General features: G+C 29.9%; 1 protein-coding gene across 2 annotated transcripts in view; it reads left to right on the top strand.

Moving 5' to 3' along the window:
• LOC148275098 (netrin receptor UNC5B-like) overlaps positions 1-14,919 on the top strand; it is a 227,067-nt gene that overhangs the window by 170,931 nt on the left and 41,217 nt on the right. For both annotated transcript variants that reach the window (XM_088236137.1, XM_088236138.1), the window contains 4 exons: positions 11,686-11,891; positions 11,976-12,054; positions 14,457-14,630; positions 14,707-14,886. In XM_088236137.1, the coding sequence (XP_088092263.1) occupies positions 11,686-11,891; positions 11,976-12,054; positions 14,457-14,630; positions 14,707-14,886 (639 nt within the window). The remainder of the gene's footprint in view (positions 1-11,685; positions 11,892-11,975; positions 12,055-14,456; positions 14,631-14,706; positions 14,887-14,919) is intronic.

Below are 14,919 nucleotides of genomic sequence, written 5' to 3'. Positions count from 1 at the left end.
TATTTTGTAAAGAAAAAATATTTTATGTAAGAAAAATGTTTATAAAGACACTTTTGGTAGACATACATAAAAACGAAATATCACCCACACTAAAAGCTCCAGATCTAAAACTGAAGGAAAAATAATCATTCTACTGGAAAAAAAGTTTTGTTCTTAAAATTTAATATTTATAATTGTAAACGTATTCTTTAATTTCACGGAACTGTAATATGTAAATCAAGGTATGCTTTTATTTTTTTCATACGTCTATGTTCGCATTAGAATAAATAGCTTTTTGTTTGTTTCATTTTCGAAAAGATATGATTTTACGTACTTACTATTTACACGAATATTTTGAATTAGTATTATTATTGAACCACCCTTCAATAACTGTGAGGGAAAATAAGAATCGAGTGATATAAAGGTCTGTGAGTCCGCAACCAACCCGCGGCACGGCGCCGGCGGGTCCAAAACTCGACTCTAAATAATTAATGTTGATAAATGCTTTTTCAATATATTTATAGGTTTATCCGTAGCTTTTCTCCAATAAAAAACGTAGAGTTTATGGAAACCCCCATAAAATAAGAAAAAGTAAATAAACATTTTCTTCTTTGAAAGCGGACTTCCTTTGATAGGCAGGAATTTTCCGTTTTAATCATAAGGCGGACATAAAAGATTGTTTGTTGAAGAAATTGCTCCGAAAGGCGGATTAAAGTATAAGGGTACCTTAGTAAACTGCCATCATTAGCAATATTGGATCATACTGTGTAAGTACTTGTATAATCAGAGAAAATGCATTTTTGTATTTGTGAAATATTTCATACTATTTTTCCTCTAAGAACTCGGTATTTTGTAAAAAATGTTTTTGGTGAATTTTTTGCAACAACATATTTCAGAAAAAAAACATTACGAAAAAAATATTTATTTTAACTTATAAAACAAAATAAACGCATTTTGGTGAGTTTATTGCTGGAAGCAATATTTTCTAACCAGCCAATTACAGACTAGTGTACATTGTTCTGGATTTGGAAAATTTTATATTTTTTTTTACCATTACACCTTTTTTAGTAGGCAGATAAGGATTTTCCAAGTAGAAAAACGTATTATTATAAAATATTTGTAAAATTTTAGATGAAAAGAAAACGTATTCATAGAATGTGGGATCAGATAAAGAGTTTGAAAGAAGACAGGAAGAGGACCCAGAAAAGAAGACGAATAAAATGAAAGGGATTTTAGAGTTCTAAGTTCTAAAGATTTTATACCGAATAATGTTTCAGATGTTTCTTAAGAAAAAAATGCAGTCTAGTTTTTCTTCATGCAATCGTAGTCCCGCATTTTCTCCTAGGATTATGATTTTTACAGACCTGTGGCATTTACCATTTGCGTGTCCCGTCGTTTTGTTTTTTGATGACATGTTTATTATTTGGACCATCTAAATACCTTGAAAAGCGCCTTATTTTATCTGCCGTCTTGGACGTACGGTTTAAAACATAATATTTTTGAAAAACGCAATAGGTACTCGCACAGAAAATTTCATTTTGAACCTCTTTCTAAAAAAAAAACAACCATGTCTGTTTGATTTTGGGGTCTGGAAAAGGAGACAGCAGAACGTCAATTATGTTGATTTTAGTTAGGCATAATTAAACGAACGTGCAGTTATCTTTTTTGCATAGTATCAGTGAGGCATTTATGAGAGAGTGACAGAAAAACAATGTTCAAATAACGATTTATTTTAATAACGTGCATTTCAAGCATGACTAATAAATTTATTGATTTATTTTATAGAACTACATCAATTGATAAATAATATATTTATTACTACTTACTTTTAATTAAGAGTTAATACTCCTGCGTGTGAATTGAAATTACATCTTGTATATTTTTTTCCGTTTTCAAGGCGGAGAAAGAATATAAGTCTAGGTATAAAACAAAAGCAGAATCTCGGGTAAGTGTTTTCGACTCGATGGATACTTTCAATTAAAAATCCTATAAAAGAAAATCGGTTAGGGCAATGTAATGGTACGAGCATTCACCTACCATGTTTAACGTCCCGGGTGCGATTCCTGACTGGTTCAAATGGTTTTTTTTAATAATACTTTTTTTTTTTACTTATTTTTTTAATGCACATAACTTTATTAGAGTATAATAAAAATATTTTTTAATATTCTTATTTGTTGGAAAATTCCTTGTTAAGCCGGGATTCTTCTATACTAAAATTAATACATTTATAATTATTATTATATACAAAATCCATAATAAAAAATTATACATGTCAAAAAATACAACACATATAAGTTATTTCATATTACATGGTGTAGCAAAGTTAAGATCATTTATCTCAAATTTAATTTATATCTTTAATTATTTTATAATTTAATTTAGTAATTAATTTTCATAGTAAAAATAAAATAAGTTAATAAAATAATAATAGTTATACTTTTATATGGTTTAATAAATAATTTAATAAACAAGTTAATCGATAATTTTAGGTTTCGAATAGCAATAATAGTTATAGGGTGAAATCCAGTCTTTTGTCTATAATCGGGTTGTGGTTCTGTGGCTAGTGTCTCGGACTCACGGACCGAAGGTCCGTGGTTCGAATCCCACTCTACCCCAACTCGATTCCATTTTCTAATAGTGAGTTATTTACAACTCGTTGAAAATGGCCCTCAAAATTAAATATTTGGGTAAATCATAAGAACGCAAATATTTCTTTTTTAAAAAAAAAAAAAAAAAAATATTTGGACCAACTCAAATATTGTAATGAAACCAACTGGTCCAAGAAGAAGTTTAAAAATTGAAAAATTGTTTTCAGGCGATGCCTTGTATGTGAAATAATTTAGTCAGATGAATCTCTTCACAACAATATAGGTTTCAGCTCTTTAACTTCACTAAAATCAACAGATGGAAGAATTGAAGAAATATGGATGTTCAAACATAGGCAAAATGGTGAATGTTACACAGTGTGTAAAGTGGCCACTTAAACCAGCCAATGACAGGTCATAAGCCCTGTAAATGCCTTGACTTTCATATTTATTTATTTAAGGTATTCTCCATCCCTATTGTAATTTGTTAATAATAGTTAAAATATATTTATAAATTATTAAGCATCATTATTAAGTTTAAAAGAAGATACACATATAAGGGTAATAATAATTATGTTCATACTATTAGGGTAAACATTTTTTTTAATATGAACACTGTAATATTTTATTTAATGTAATTTGGCACCAGAAGCGTATGACTGATAATCGTAATTCGCTTTGGTGTTCCGACGCTCGGATGTGATATTATTATTGTAGTCTTCATGAAATTTGATAAAAATATTGTCAAAGTCACAGTTCATAAGTACAGAAAAAAAGAAAATATTTGGGTGACAAACATATGTGAATTATATTTTAAACACTGTACAGTCCTTCTGATCACACGTTTTCCTAGTGAGGAGGACCCTTAAATTAATTTTGTATGTATTTTTTCCATATACCAAGTATAATTTATATTTTTTTAATGTGTGACAATTAAGATTTAACAGAACTCATTTTAAATTATTAAGTACAGTTTTTTAACACGTTAAGATGTCTACATTACTGTTAGTAAGGTGGCTTATGGCCTTATTGTGGATAAATAAGATGAGATAGCGCAAAATTTAGTTAGTAATCCAATACCTTCTCATAAATATGCATTATATTTGACAGAAATAATAAGCAAACAAAAACCCATGGCGATGCGTTTTGTCAACACAGGGCCTGAGTTAATATTGACGTGTCTTCTTCAGGTATGCTGTAATGCGTTTTTAATGCTTTCTTCCATTTCAAAGTCAATACCAGTTAAGGCCTAATGGAAAATGTTTATGAATTTACAAGTGTTAAGGGCAATTTTGCTAGATTTGGTTTAGTACTCGAATATAAATGTTTCTTCTTTAATATAGATCTCTTTATACTTACGCTTAGTTTTAAAATATGTTAGCTCGTGAATAATACTTAAAAATGTTTTTATTTTACTTTTTTATATTAGTTTTCTATTGTATAAAAAAAATAATGAAATAAATTGTATTCTGGCGGGCTCTAAAACAATTGTTCGTTTGTCAAACGTAAAAATAAACTAATTGTTAAATGACTTGACGTAAAACATCGCAAAGTAAAATATGCAACGAAGGTTGTTGGTTGAAAATTCTTTCGCAAGCTATGCCCCGGGCCATGGCCGGCAGGGGCGAATTCTCTTTATTATCGATTATTTGCAGCTTACCATATTTTTTTAACATCGAAAACAATGTTTTGTGTTACGTTATTATTAGGAAAAAACATATTAAAATCTAAAATTGCACATTGCATTTTTAAGGTTAGTAAATTTACATTATATTCCTTTATTCCATACAGCGAGCCAGTTGCGCCTCTATCGGCCAAAATTATTAATTAATCAAATGTTTGTGCTTCATTAGAAAATATTTAAAACTAACTCGTATTAGCTGCTAATGCTATTTGTTATGGATTATTTAATTTATCAAATATAAAAAAGGCCGGTTTTTTTTATGTGCCATACTACCGCTATGGACATTTTATCAGAATTTTCGTAGCTTACCAATCTAAAAACTCACCGCTCGCTACTGATGGCCGGGTATGTATTATGTGATTATCTAAATGCATGAATTCTTATCGAAGTGTCATTGTTTGTATTTTAATGAATACAAAATGAGAATGAACGTGTTTCGTCTGATCTTTAAATATTAGTTGATTGGGGCAATTTTTGAGCGGTTTATTGCCAACATTTCAAGTATATCTTTTTTTTTTCGCTGAATGTATTGAGGAATTTGTAATTAGTATTTTTTGTGTCAAAAATAAGATTTTACTCTATAAGGTGGTTTATAAACGTGAAGTTTTCTTGTTATTTCTCCAACTTTGGAAGCGTTCGTTAATCTTAGTTTTGAACGATTTCCACGTTTGCCTCTCGTACCTACCAGCGTGATCAATTAACGATTTCTGATAAGTCGATTTCACACATTTGCCATATAACAATGTCAGTCATGACGAAACGCAATCACGGGTTGCAATTCGGGGGCTTAGGGTCATAAGAGCGAAACTACAAAAAATGCTGTTTTGTGTTAAGTACTAATCTGATATCCAAACAAAATATCCTGTTAGTGACAAAAAGATGAAACTCATCCGATAAGTAGTTACCTAGATAAATTTGTGTGAAACTACAAATGAAGCGTTTTGTTTAAAGTCAGAAGAATAAAATACTTTTTACATCACTTTGTTAATTTACTAATGTAAGCGCAAGTTAGGGTCATATAGACGAAAGCGTAGTTTCATATTTTTGTCTCTAAAACATTTTATGCTCTATTAACTGTATTTTTAATTTTCTTTATTTGTTACCCTTAAAAGACAGTATTATTTTTTGAAAACTGTTTTATCATTTATCTCAAAACTGTGTTTTTGTAGTTTTGCCCTTATGACCCTTAACTCCCGAATTATAAATGAAAATTGAATAAAACTATCATAAGTTCATTATAATAATGAATATTTATAATAATTACTAAAAACAATATTTTTATTTTATATCAATAAAACCGCAATCGATTGTTCGGGGTGTTGGGGTACCATACCTTACTAAATAAAATGCATTTCCGGCTTCGTCCCTAAATACGATCCCCCTTGATAAATCTAATTGATTTAGTATAAAGTTTCTGTTTGGAAAATACGCCCTCGCAGTACTTTTCCGTTTACTTACGTTGTTCGTGCTTTAAGAACAGCTTGCTAATTGAGGTTTTAATTTTTATTTAATAAAAAGGAAACTAATTACAATGTGACACATATTACGAATATTTTACAGAATAATTCTAAGTTAACAATTTAAGTAAAGTAAAAATACATCCTCACATCAGTAAAAAAGAAAAACCGTTAAGATGAAAATAAAGTACAAAGCTACATAAATAAAAAATAAATATATCTAAGAATTTTTTTCGCAATTTATGTATATATTTTTTACATAAGAGATGTTATTCTTTTACTGGGGTGTTCCGTGTCGAGGGAAACATTTATATGACTTAAATACTTACATTATCATCAGTAAATAAATATATTAAAAAAACCGTTTGGATGAGAAAATTTCATTTTCTAAAATATAAATAAATGTAAGTAAAGTTTAGAATAAATTAAAATTAAAAAAAGTGATGAGTATTAAACTTGGTAAAAGTAAAAAATATAAATACATTTTCAAAAATAAATAAAAAAATTAAACAAGGTGTTTTTAAAGCAGTATGAAAACTTGAATGACATAAATGATACCTTTATTTCATTGGTGGGTTGGAAGAAATTGTCGTATAATTATCGTTTGAACATTTGGAAATTTTGAATGTTCCTCGTAGGGGTATACAGAAGGGATAACGCCATATCACCCTGTCTTTGCATACATACAGCAGCAGCAAGGCTTATTACGGGATTAAAAAAATATTCTCACATCTCACAACATCTTCGAAATTTGCACTGGTTAAAAAGCCCAGAGAGAATAAAATACATGCTTTGCTGGGCAGTATTCAAATCCCTTCATGAAATGGCTCCAAAATACCTATTGGACCTTTGTATTAGGGAAAATACATGTCAAAGAAAATCTACTCTTAGGTCAGAATTTGATTCAGGAAGAGGAAAACTTGTCGAAATCCGGCGCTCCCCAAACACTAAATTTGGAGATCGTGCTTTTGCCGCCTCCAGCCCCTCTGCTTGGAACCAATTGCTTTTAAACTTACGAATCATCGACAGTCCCAGTCAGTTTAGATCCCAACTAAAATCCCACTTCTTACGACTTACCCTCAATTATAAATCTGTAAATATAATATATCACTTAATTTAGTTAGAATGTAAGTTTAGGTATACAATTGTAAAGCCTTGAGGTGATTTTTTACAAAAATGGCGCTATTTAAATCAGACGAATCTTATTATTTTTATTATTACTATACCTCACTTCCTCTATATTCAAACATCTTCTCATGCACGCGCGATGATTATTCCGACTTTTGATATGTCCATTAGGCTAGGCCGTTTATTTTTTTGCTACTTTCTTAAGGGGCACAACGCTAAAAGGGTGCTTAATGGTCTCAAAATAACACGTGTGAAATATGATTATATTTCAATAAGTTAAAATGGCTTCGGAATAATACCGAAGTTTGGATATTATTTCAATTTCAAGGTAAGTTACAGCTACGGTTTCAACCAAACTAAAATAAAAATTAACTTTATATTTGAAGCACTAACTTCTGAGGCCTCCTAATTTTTTCATTGTTTTGTTTAGTAAATGTTATTTTTCTGCATTAGAAATGTCTGTTTCATTGAAATAATATGATTTTAAGTAATGTGTTGAAATATAAAAATAAGGGTTCAAACCCTCATTTTTATAATATATAACCCCCCAATCAATTGCATACTTTTTTCTTATTGTACCAAAGAGACATTATTATTATTCATAAACTGTCATATGTCTATATATGAGTTTTATTCGCAGTAATCTTGAGTATGCCTCATGCGTATGGAGTCAGCAATATCAAAACCACATAAATTCAATAGAATCTGTTCAAAAAAAGTTCTTAAAGTACCTTTTGTATAAGTTTCAAATTTCTAACCCACGTTCAAATTCAAATTACGAGCAACTTCTAACTCTTTTTTATTTTAATTCTCTGATAAAACGCCGCGTTGTTTTCGAAATAAAATTTCTGTATAAAATATTAAACTACAAAGTAGATACTAACCTTCTAAATAAAATACAAATAAATGCAGGATTGAGAACACTCAGACATCGGGAAACATTTAAACTGCCTTTGTTTTAAAATAATGCTACATACCACACACCTATGGCCCGCATGTGTCGGGAATATAATATATACTGCCGAAACAATAATATTGAAATTTTTCATGATACTCTCTCAGCTTTTGCGAATAATCTCTTAGGAATAAATTTTATTCAATAAGTGCACACGTATAACTTATTTTTTATTGCATTGTATCTTGTATAAACAAAAATATTAAAAAATATGTATTACAACTTAACGTATAAATCTATTTTGTGTAATTCGATGATTGAAGATATATATGCATGTTAAGTATTTCGACGAATGCTTTAAATTGTATTATTTCTAGTATGTATCTTTGTTGAATTACCTAATAAAATAAAATAAAATAAAATGAAATAAAATAAAATAAAATAAAATAAAATAAAATAAAATAAAATAAAATAAAATAAAATAAAATAAAATAAAATAAAATAAAATAAAATAAACTAAAATAAAATAAAATAAAATAAAATAAAATAAAATAAAATAAAATAAAATAAAATAAAATAAAATAAAATAAAATAAAATAAAATAAAATAAAATAAAATAAAATAAAATAAAATAAAATAAAATAAAATAAAATAAAATAAGATAAAATAAGATAAAATAAGATAAAATAAGATAAAATAAGATAAAATAAGATAAAATAAGATAAAATAAGATAAAATAAGATAAAATAAGATAAAATAAGATAAAATAAGATAAAATAAGATAAAATAAGATAAAATAAGATAAAATAAGATAAAATAAGATAAAATAAGATAAAATAAGATAAAATAAGATAAAATAAGATAAAATAAGATAAAATAAGATAAAATAAGATAAAATAAGATAAAATAAGATAAAATAAGATAAAATAAGATAAAATAAGATAAAATAAGATAAAATAAGATAAAATAAGATAAAATAAGATAAAATAAGATAAAATAAGATAAAATAAGATAAAATAAAATTACATAAAATAAAATAAAATAAAATAAAATAAATAAAATAAAATAAGATAAAATAAGATAAAATAAGATAAAATAAGATAAAATAAGATAAAATAAGATAAAATAAGATAAAATAAGATAAAATAAGATAAAATAAGATAAAATAAGATAAAATAAAATAAAATAAAATAAAATAAAATAAAATAAAATAAAATAAAATAAAATAAAATAAAATAAAATAAAATAAAATAAAATAAAATAAAATAAAATAAAATAAAATAAAATAAAATTACATAAAATAAAATAAAATAAAATAAAATAAAATAAATAAATTTATTAATGCATAACGTCCAGCTTTTGGAATACCTTGTATTGTTATAAGTTATTGTAAACAATGGTGGTCTCTCGAAATGCCCTGCGTAGTACGTAGATGGTGGCAAATATTTGCCTTTCAGCGCACCGCGACCGCCCGGTATATCCCACTTTAGTCGTCCCTTGTACTTCCACTTCGTGACATTATACACTGAATGTTTACTTAAGTTAGGGTGACGACCTTATTTGGGTTCCTTATTTCATTAACATAATATTATATTTCAGTTTGCAGTATATTATATTTACCACAAAAAATGTAACGCGATACTTTCTTCAGCCATATGTCGATGTTTATCTACTTTTCGAGTTAGTTAAGATTCTGTCACAGGTATGCGGAATCTCGATTCAAACAATAAAATAATTAAAATTAAATAAATAAAACAACTTTGTTTTTAACCACAATTTTTTTCCACCGACCGGTTTCAAAGCAAACAAACTTATTGTTACGTTAACCTTGACGAAGAAGCTTGTTTGCTTTGAAACCGGTCGGTGGAAAAAAATAATTTGTATTTAAAAACAAAATTGTTGTATTTATTATTTTATAATGAATAACCACAAAGTTAGTGCTTAAAATATAAAATTAAAAATAAAATAATTATTTGATTTAATCCTACAATGCCCAAGTAGACGATCTGCTACATACAGATAATCGGTGTTTAAAAGTGATTTCAAACATGTTTATCACTCGGTGACTAGTTTATTATATTGTTTACATACTAGCCATTATATTTAATTTAAAAAGTCGCCACCAGAGTAAAACTTTTCAATAAAATTTGAAACTAAAAGTCAGTTGCACGTTCTGTCAAAAGTGTAATTTAGCTAAAGTTCAAAGGGTAATTTAAATGTTTTTTTTTTAAAGATTTTAAGTTATAATTGTTTCCTGAAATTTCATAATTATATAATAAGATGTTCATAAGAATTGTTATATCTTGTTTTCCTTAAATTACTGTATTTTTTAACCTTTTAATGCCCGATGTAGCATATTGTCAACATAAACCAAAATATGAAATTAAAACTAAAAAAAATTTTTTTTTCATTCTTTTTCTCAGTTATAAAGGGTATCAAAAAACATACATAAAAATACGTTTTATTGAGAATTAGAAAAATTAAGCATTGAAAGGTTAAGCTATTTACGTATTGTATCTTTATCAACTAATTTTTTAAATGTACCTGAACTTAAGATAATAATTTGTTTTACATAAATTATCAATACATTGTACAATATTTACCAGTCAAAAGATGCCTATGAGAGGGTGAAAGCACCAATTGGTCGAACAAACAAGTGGAAGTTTACCAAGTATTTTATATTAGTAACCTGTATTTAAATAATAAAGCGAATGGACAGTGAAAGAATGGTTAAAAGGATCTGCAATGCGAATGTTGATGGACGGAGAAAAAGAGGAAGACCGAGAAAGACATGGTACGATCAAATCCAACAAATACTTGAAGATGGACATGTCAAGAGTAAGAATGATCAGATAAATCTAATCAATTTCGCATTACAAAGTAATCGAATACATTTTTATTTAATTTTTTTCAAATTCAAAGTGACACTAGTTCTTAGAAGGACTATAATTATTAAAAGGCAACGTTTTAAAAAATGATTTGAAAAAAAATCATAAGATAGAAATAAAGTATTTTGCGGTTGTTAAAAATGCCTCAGCTATCGAAAAACAAAACACATACTTTAAAGAAAATTAGCAGTCTTATAATTTATTCAAATATTTGAATTTTGGTGACCTCTTTCAAAAGTTTTAAATAACTCCCTATTATAAAATGGAAATCACGTTTGGGTGTAGTGGGGTTCGAACCTCAGATTTCTGATTCGCGAGTCCACAATACAAGCAATGGGACCACAACCCGATTCCTTATTCCTCTTCTTATTTATTTATTTATTTACTTAAAGAGGTTTAGTATAACAGCAAGCTTAGAGAAAAATTTATGTTCAAGATGTCTTCATTAATCTTTATTACATCATCCCCGTTATATCCCTTTCCGCAGCCAGTGGTTTAAAGAATGTACCTGAACGTAGCCGTCGAGTCAATAACACTCGTCCAGGGTTCTGGTTTTTCTCAAAGACAACTACATTATATTGAATTATGTTATATCATATTAAAAAAAACATATTTGAAAAAATACAGGATCCATAGGGTGCTTCATTGAATCAATTATTTTTTTAAATTTACATTCTGACACTCAATTAGCACATGTGGTTCCGCGGGTATCGCATTAACGGTCTGAACGTTTTTGATGGGTATTAGGGAAATTAAATGCATTGATAATTCACCACCCATTACGGGGGAGGTCAGTTAGGATAATTACCGAGCTGTTGGTAACAGATTTGTACACTCACCTACAGAAAAAAGGGATGAAATTCAAATTCATTCAAAAATTATGCACATTAAATTAATTTTATAATGTTTAAATAAATAACCTACACTGTATACGTCAGTGCAAACCATGGGTGTACAATTTGTAAATATTCCTTAAAAAAAGTATCTCGTGTTCTATTTTAGGATATAAAAACGTACTGTTTGATCAGAGCAATCAATATTAATTAAAATGTTTTCTGTTTTGATTCAGTTCTCCGGAAGCAGTTTCTGTCACCGCCGATATCGACAGGTGTGGAACTGTACGGTCAAACGTCACTCAGGTGTATCGGCCCAGCCGGAGAACCAACTCCTCAGCTTTACTGGTTGAAGAATGGTGTTCCACTGATTCCTGGATCAAGTTCAACACTATTTCAGTCTGTGGAGGGCCACCTTCTAGTTTCTCAAGCTACTTTGCAGGTAAATATGGTTGTATTTTATGTTATTTATAATTATAATATTTTTTTGTACAAATGACTAAGTCGCTCATTTTAACATTTATAGGATATGGCGAACTACAGCTGTGTTTCCGAAAACGCTGCTGGAAAAAGAATATCAGAATCCGCACTTCTTACTGTTTACGGTAAGTTTATTTTTAGTGAGTTTAGTTTTATGGCTTCTTCTTTTTCTTAGTCAACAACAACAACAACAACAACTGCGACAAATCGATTTTGTTTTTTTAGATTTGGTCGTTCCATGTCTTTCTCGTTCTTGCTCTATTTCTGCATCTATCAACATTCGCATTGTAAATATTTTTAGCCGTTCTTTCGCTGTCTATTCGTTCTACATGTCCAAACCAACGCAGCGTCCCTGTCTTGATTTCGTCGATAATGCTTACCGCTTTGCATAATGTACGGATCTCAACATTTGTGCATCCATCATACATAGTTTTACCACATATTCGCATGAGAGATCGCATTTCGATATCGTTCAGCCTACTCTCATCCCTGTCTTTCCAAGTCCATACTTCGCTCCCATGCATCAGGGTCGGAACCAGGACTTCACTGTGAATGGCTAATTTTGCCTCTAGCGACAAACATTGATTTGCCAAGGTTGATTAAAGTGCATCGTTTACTCTGTTCCCGGCACTCACCCTTCTTTTAATATCTTTCTTAGTTATTCCATTCCTAGTTAACATACTTCCCAGATACACAAATTCTTATACTTGCTTAAGTTAGTCGTTTGCTTTTGGTAAAACAGTCGTGGTCATATTGGCAGGAGGGAAGCGCGTTGTTGGAATCCGCTTCCATCCGTTTCTGCCTTCAGCGCTTTCGGAAACCTTCCGAAGAGGGACGCCAGTCGCTTCTGTCACCGAGCCGGTCCACCATGTAGGACTCTATTTATCTTTGTACCACAATCTTTAACCTTTTATATCTACGCCTCGTAACGTGGCCGAAGTACTTGACAACATAGATTTGAACAGATAAAAAAATATATTATTCAATACCCAATTCTCGGATTAAAGACAAATAATCTAATAAGACCGTCCACGATATTCGCGAAATTCTACGTCAACACTAGTCTTCATTCTCTGTTCTTGAAGGTCCTTGTTTCTGTTGCGTATAAAAATGTAGGAAAAATCAAGGTTTTGACCATTTTTATTTTAGTAGACATAGTGATATGAGAAATACATATGAGATAACTTTCTTGTAATAATTTAAACCAGAAATAGAGAACATTTTAAAGAACCACCTTGATAAAAAATTTAAAAAATATTTTATTTAAATTATTTTTTCATTTTTTCATTGAAAAATTGTTTTATATTTATTTAATTGAAACGAATAACTACAAAGTTAGGGCTTCAAATATGTATAAAAAATATTAAACTGATAATTACATATTACAACAGAGATGAAGAACAATTAAGAGAAGGTAATTTAGAAGTGTAGGCATCTACAGGGCTTATGACCTGTCATTGGCTGGTTTGAGTTTGCAGTTGCAGACCGAGCTAACTCATGGCTTTTATTTATTTATTAAGAAAACAACAGCTATTATAACAAAATAAAACATGATATTTACAAATAAACCAAAATTAAAGTTATCTATTTATAACGTAATACAATGCCAATAAATAAGAAGAAAAGCGTATCCGTGAAATGCCACTCCGTATCATTCAACTTAAAAAAAAATGTATGACCATAATAATGAAATGTAACACATTAAAATACATTTTTATTTTTTGCTTTGTCTTAAAAAACCTTTTCGCCAGCGGACCCATACGAAGTAACTCCAGATCAGCCTTTTCTCCTTTCTTCTTTCAAACAAGAGAAAATTAACATTTTATAATACAATATAAAAGTATACAAAAAATTAAGTATGTAAAACCTTTAAATATGTACAGTTGGATTAAATTATTATTATTTGCAATTAAGGTTCTAGCGTTTTCATTATAGTTGTTTAAAATGAGGAAATATATATTGATTTCAGAAAGTAAATTGTTATAACAGTTTAGGATTCTGGGAAAAGATGCATTCTTATTGTTATTTGTGCTTGAAATACCAACAGTTGCAGCCAAGTTGTACGAAGGATACGAGTTTTATTACTTTTATGGCCGGTTGATTTAATGGGGTCTTTTCACGTTTTTAAAATTTATTTTTTTAAATAAGCGAAAAATTACGATGGTAACGAAATAAATATTTTTTTCGTCCGATATCGGATAAATTTTCTACAAAGGTTTAAAATCGGCATATTTTGAATTACACGAAAACGAGACGTTACGCGCCCCGTGGGATAAACGGCACGTATGACGTTTTGGCGCTAAACCAGTATGCGATGTTTATTATAACCAACGTTAACGGTCATAACGAGTGACGTCAGAATGACGTGACGCCAACTACGAACCGTTTTGAGTGTGCTCATTTTCAAACCCGAAAATAATAAATGAAATCTTGATTTAAATACATTAATCAATTACTATCGTAAGAAAAAATAAAATACCCTATTACAATGATAGAATATTCTAATTGGAACTTTTATTATTTTTAGTCAACGGGGGGTGGACTGGGTGGTCCCAGTGGTCAGAATGCCGGTGCCCTGGTCAGGGTGCAGAAGGGAAGAGGAGGACCAGGTCGTGTACAAACCCCCAACCACTTAACGGTGGGCAACCCTGCAGTGGACCGGCAATCCAACGCTCCGAGGACTGCCTCCCTTGTCATAGTGGTAATATTACATCCTTCACGAACCTCCTTTGCTATCAGTTAAAAGGGAACTAGTTAAAGATAACCCGTGTGTTCAGGAGGAAGTGCGGGGGCCCACTGGAGCCCCTGGTCCGAGTGGTCCCGCTGCGGGAGGGACTGTCGCCAGAGCAGGCGGCGCCAGTGCGGGGGCCCGGGGGAGGGCTGCGCGGGCCGGTCCGTACAGGCGGCCCCCTGCTCGGGAGGCCTGTGTCGTCACGAAGACGAACTGCCGCACGAAGGTGAGTTTCTAGTTAGCGCACCTAACCCTTTTC

This window comes from Micrasema longulum, unplaced genomic scaffold (assembly GCF_059751315.1).
Source record: "Micrasema longulum isolate JH-2025_06_02 unplaced genomic scaffold, ASM5975131v1 h1tg001512l, whole genome shotgun sequence".
NCBI classification, from domain to species: domain Eukaryota; kingdom Metazoa; phylum Arthropoda; class Insecta; order Trichoptera; family Brachycentridae; genus Micrasema; species Micrasema longulum.
Note: the sequence above shows the minus strand (reverse complement) of the source record. Positions and strands in the feature narration are given on the sequence as shown.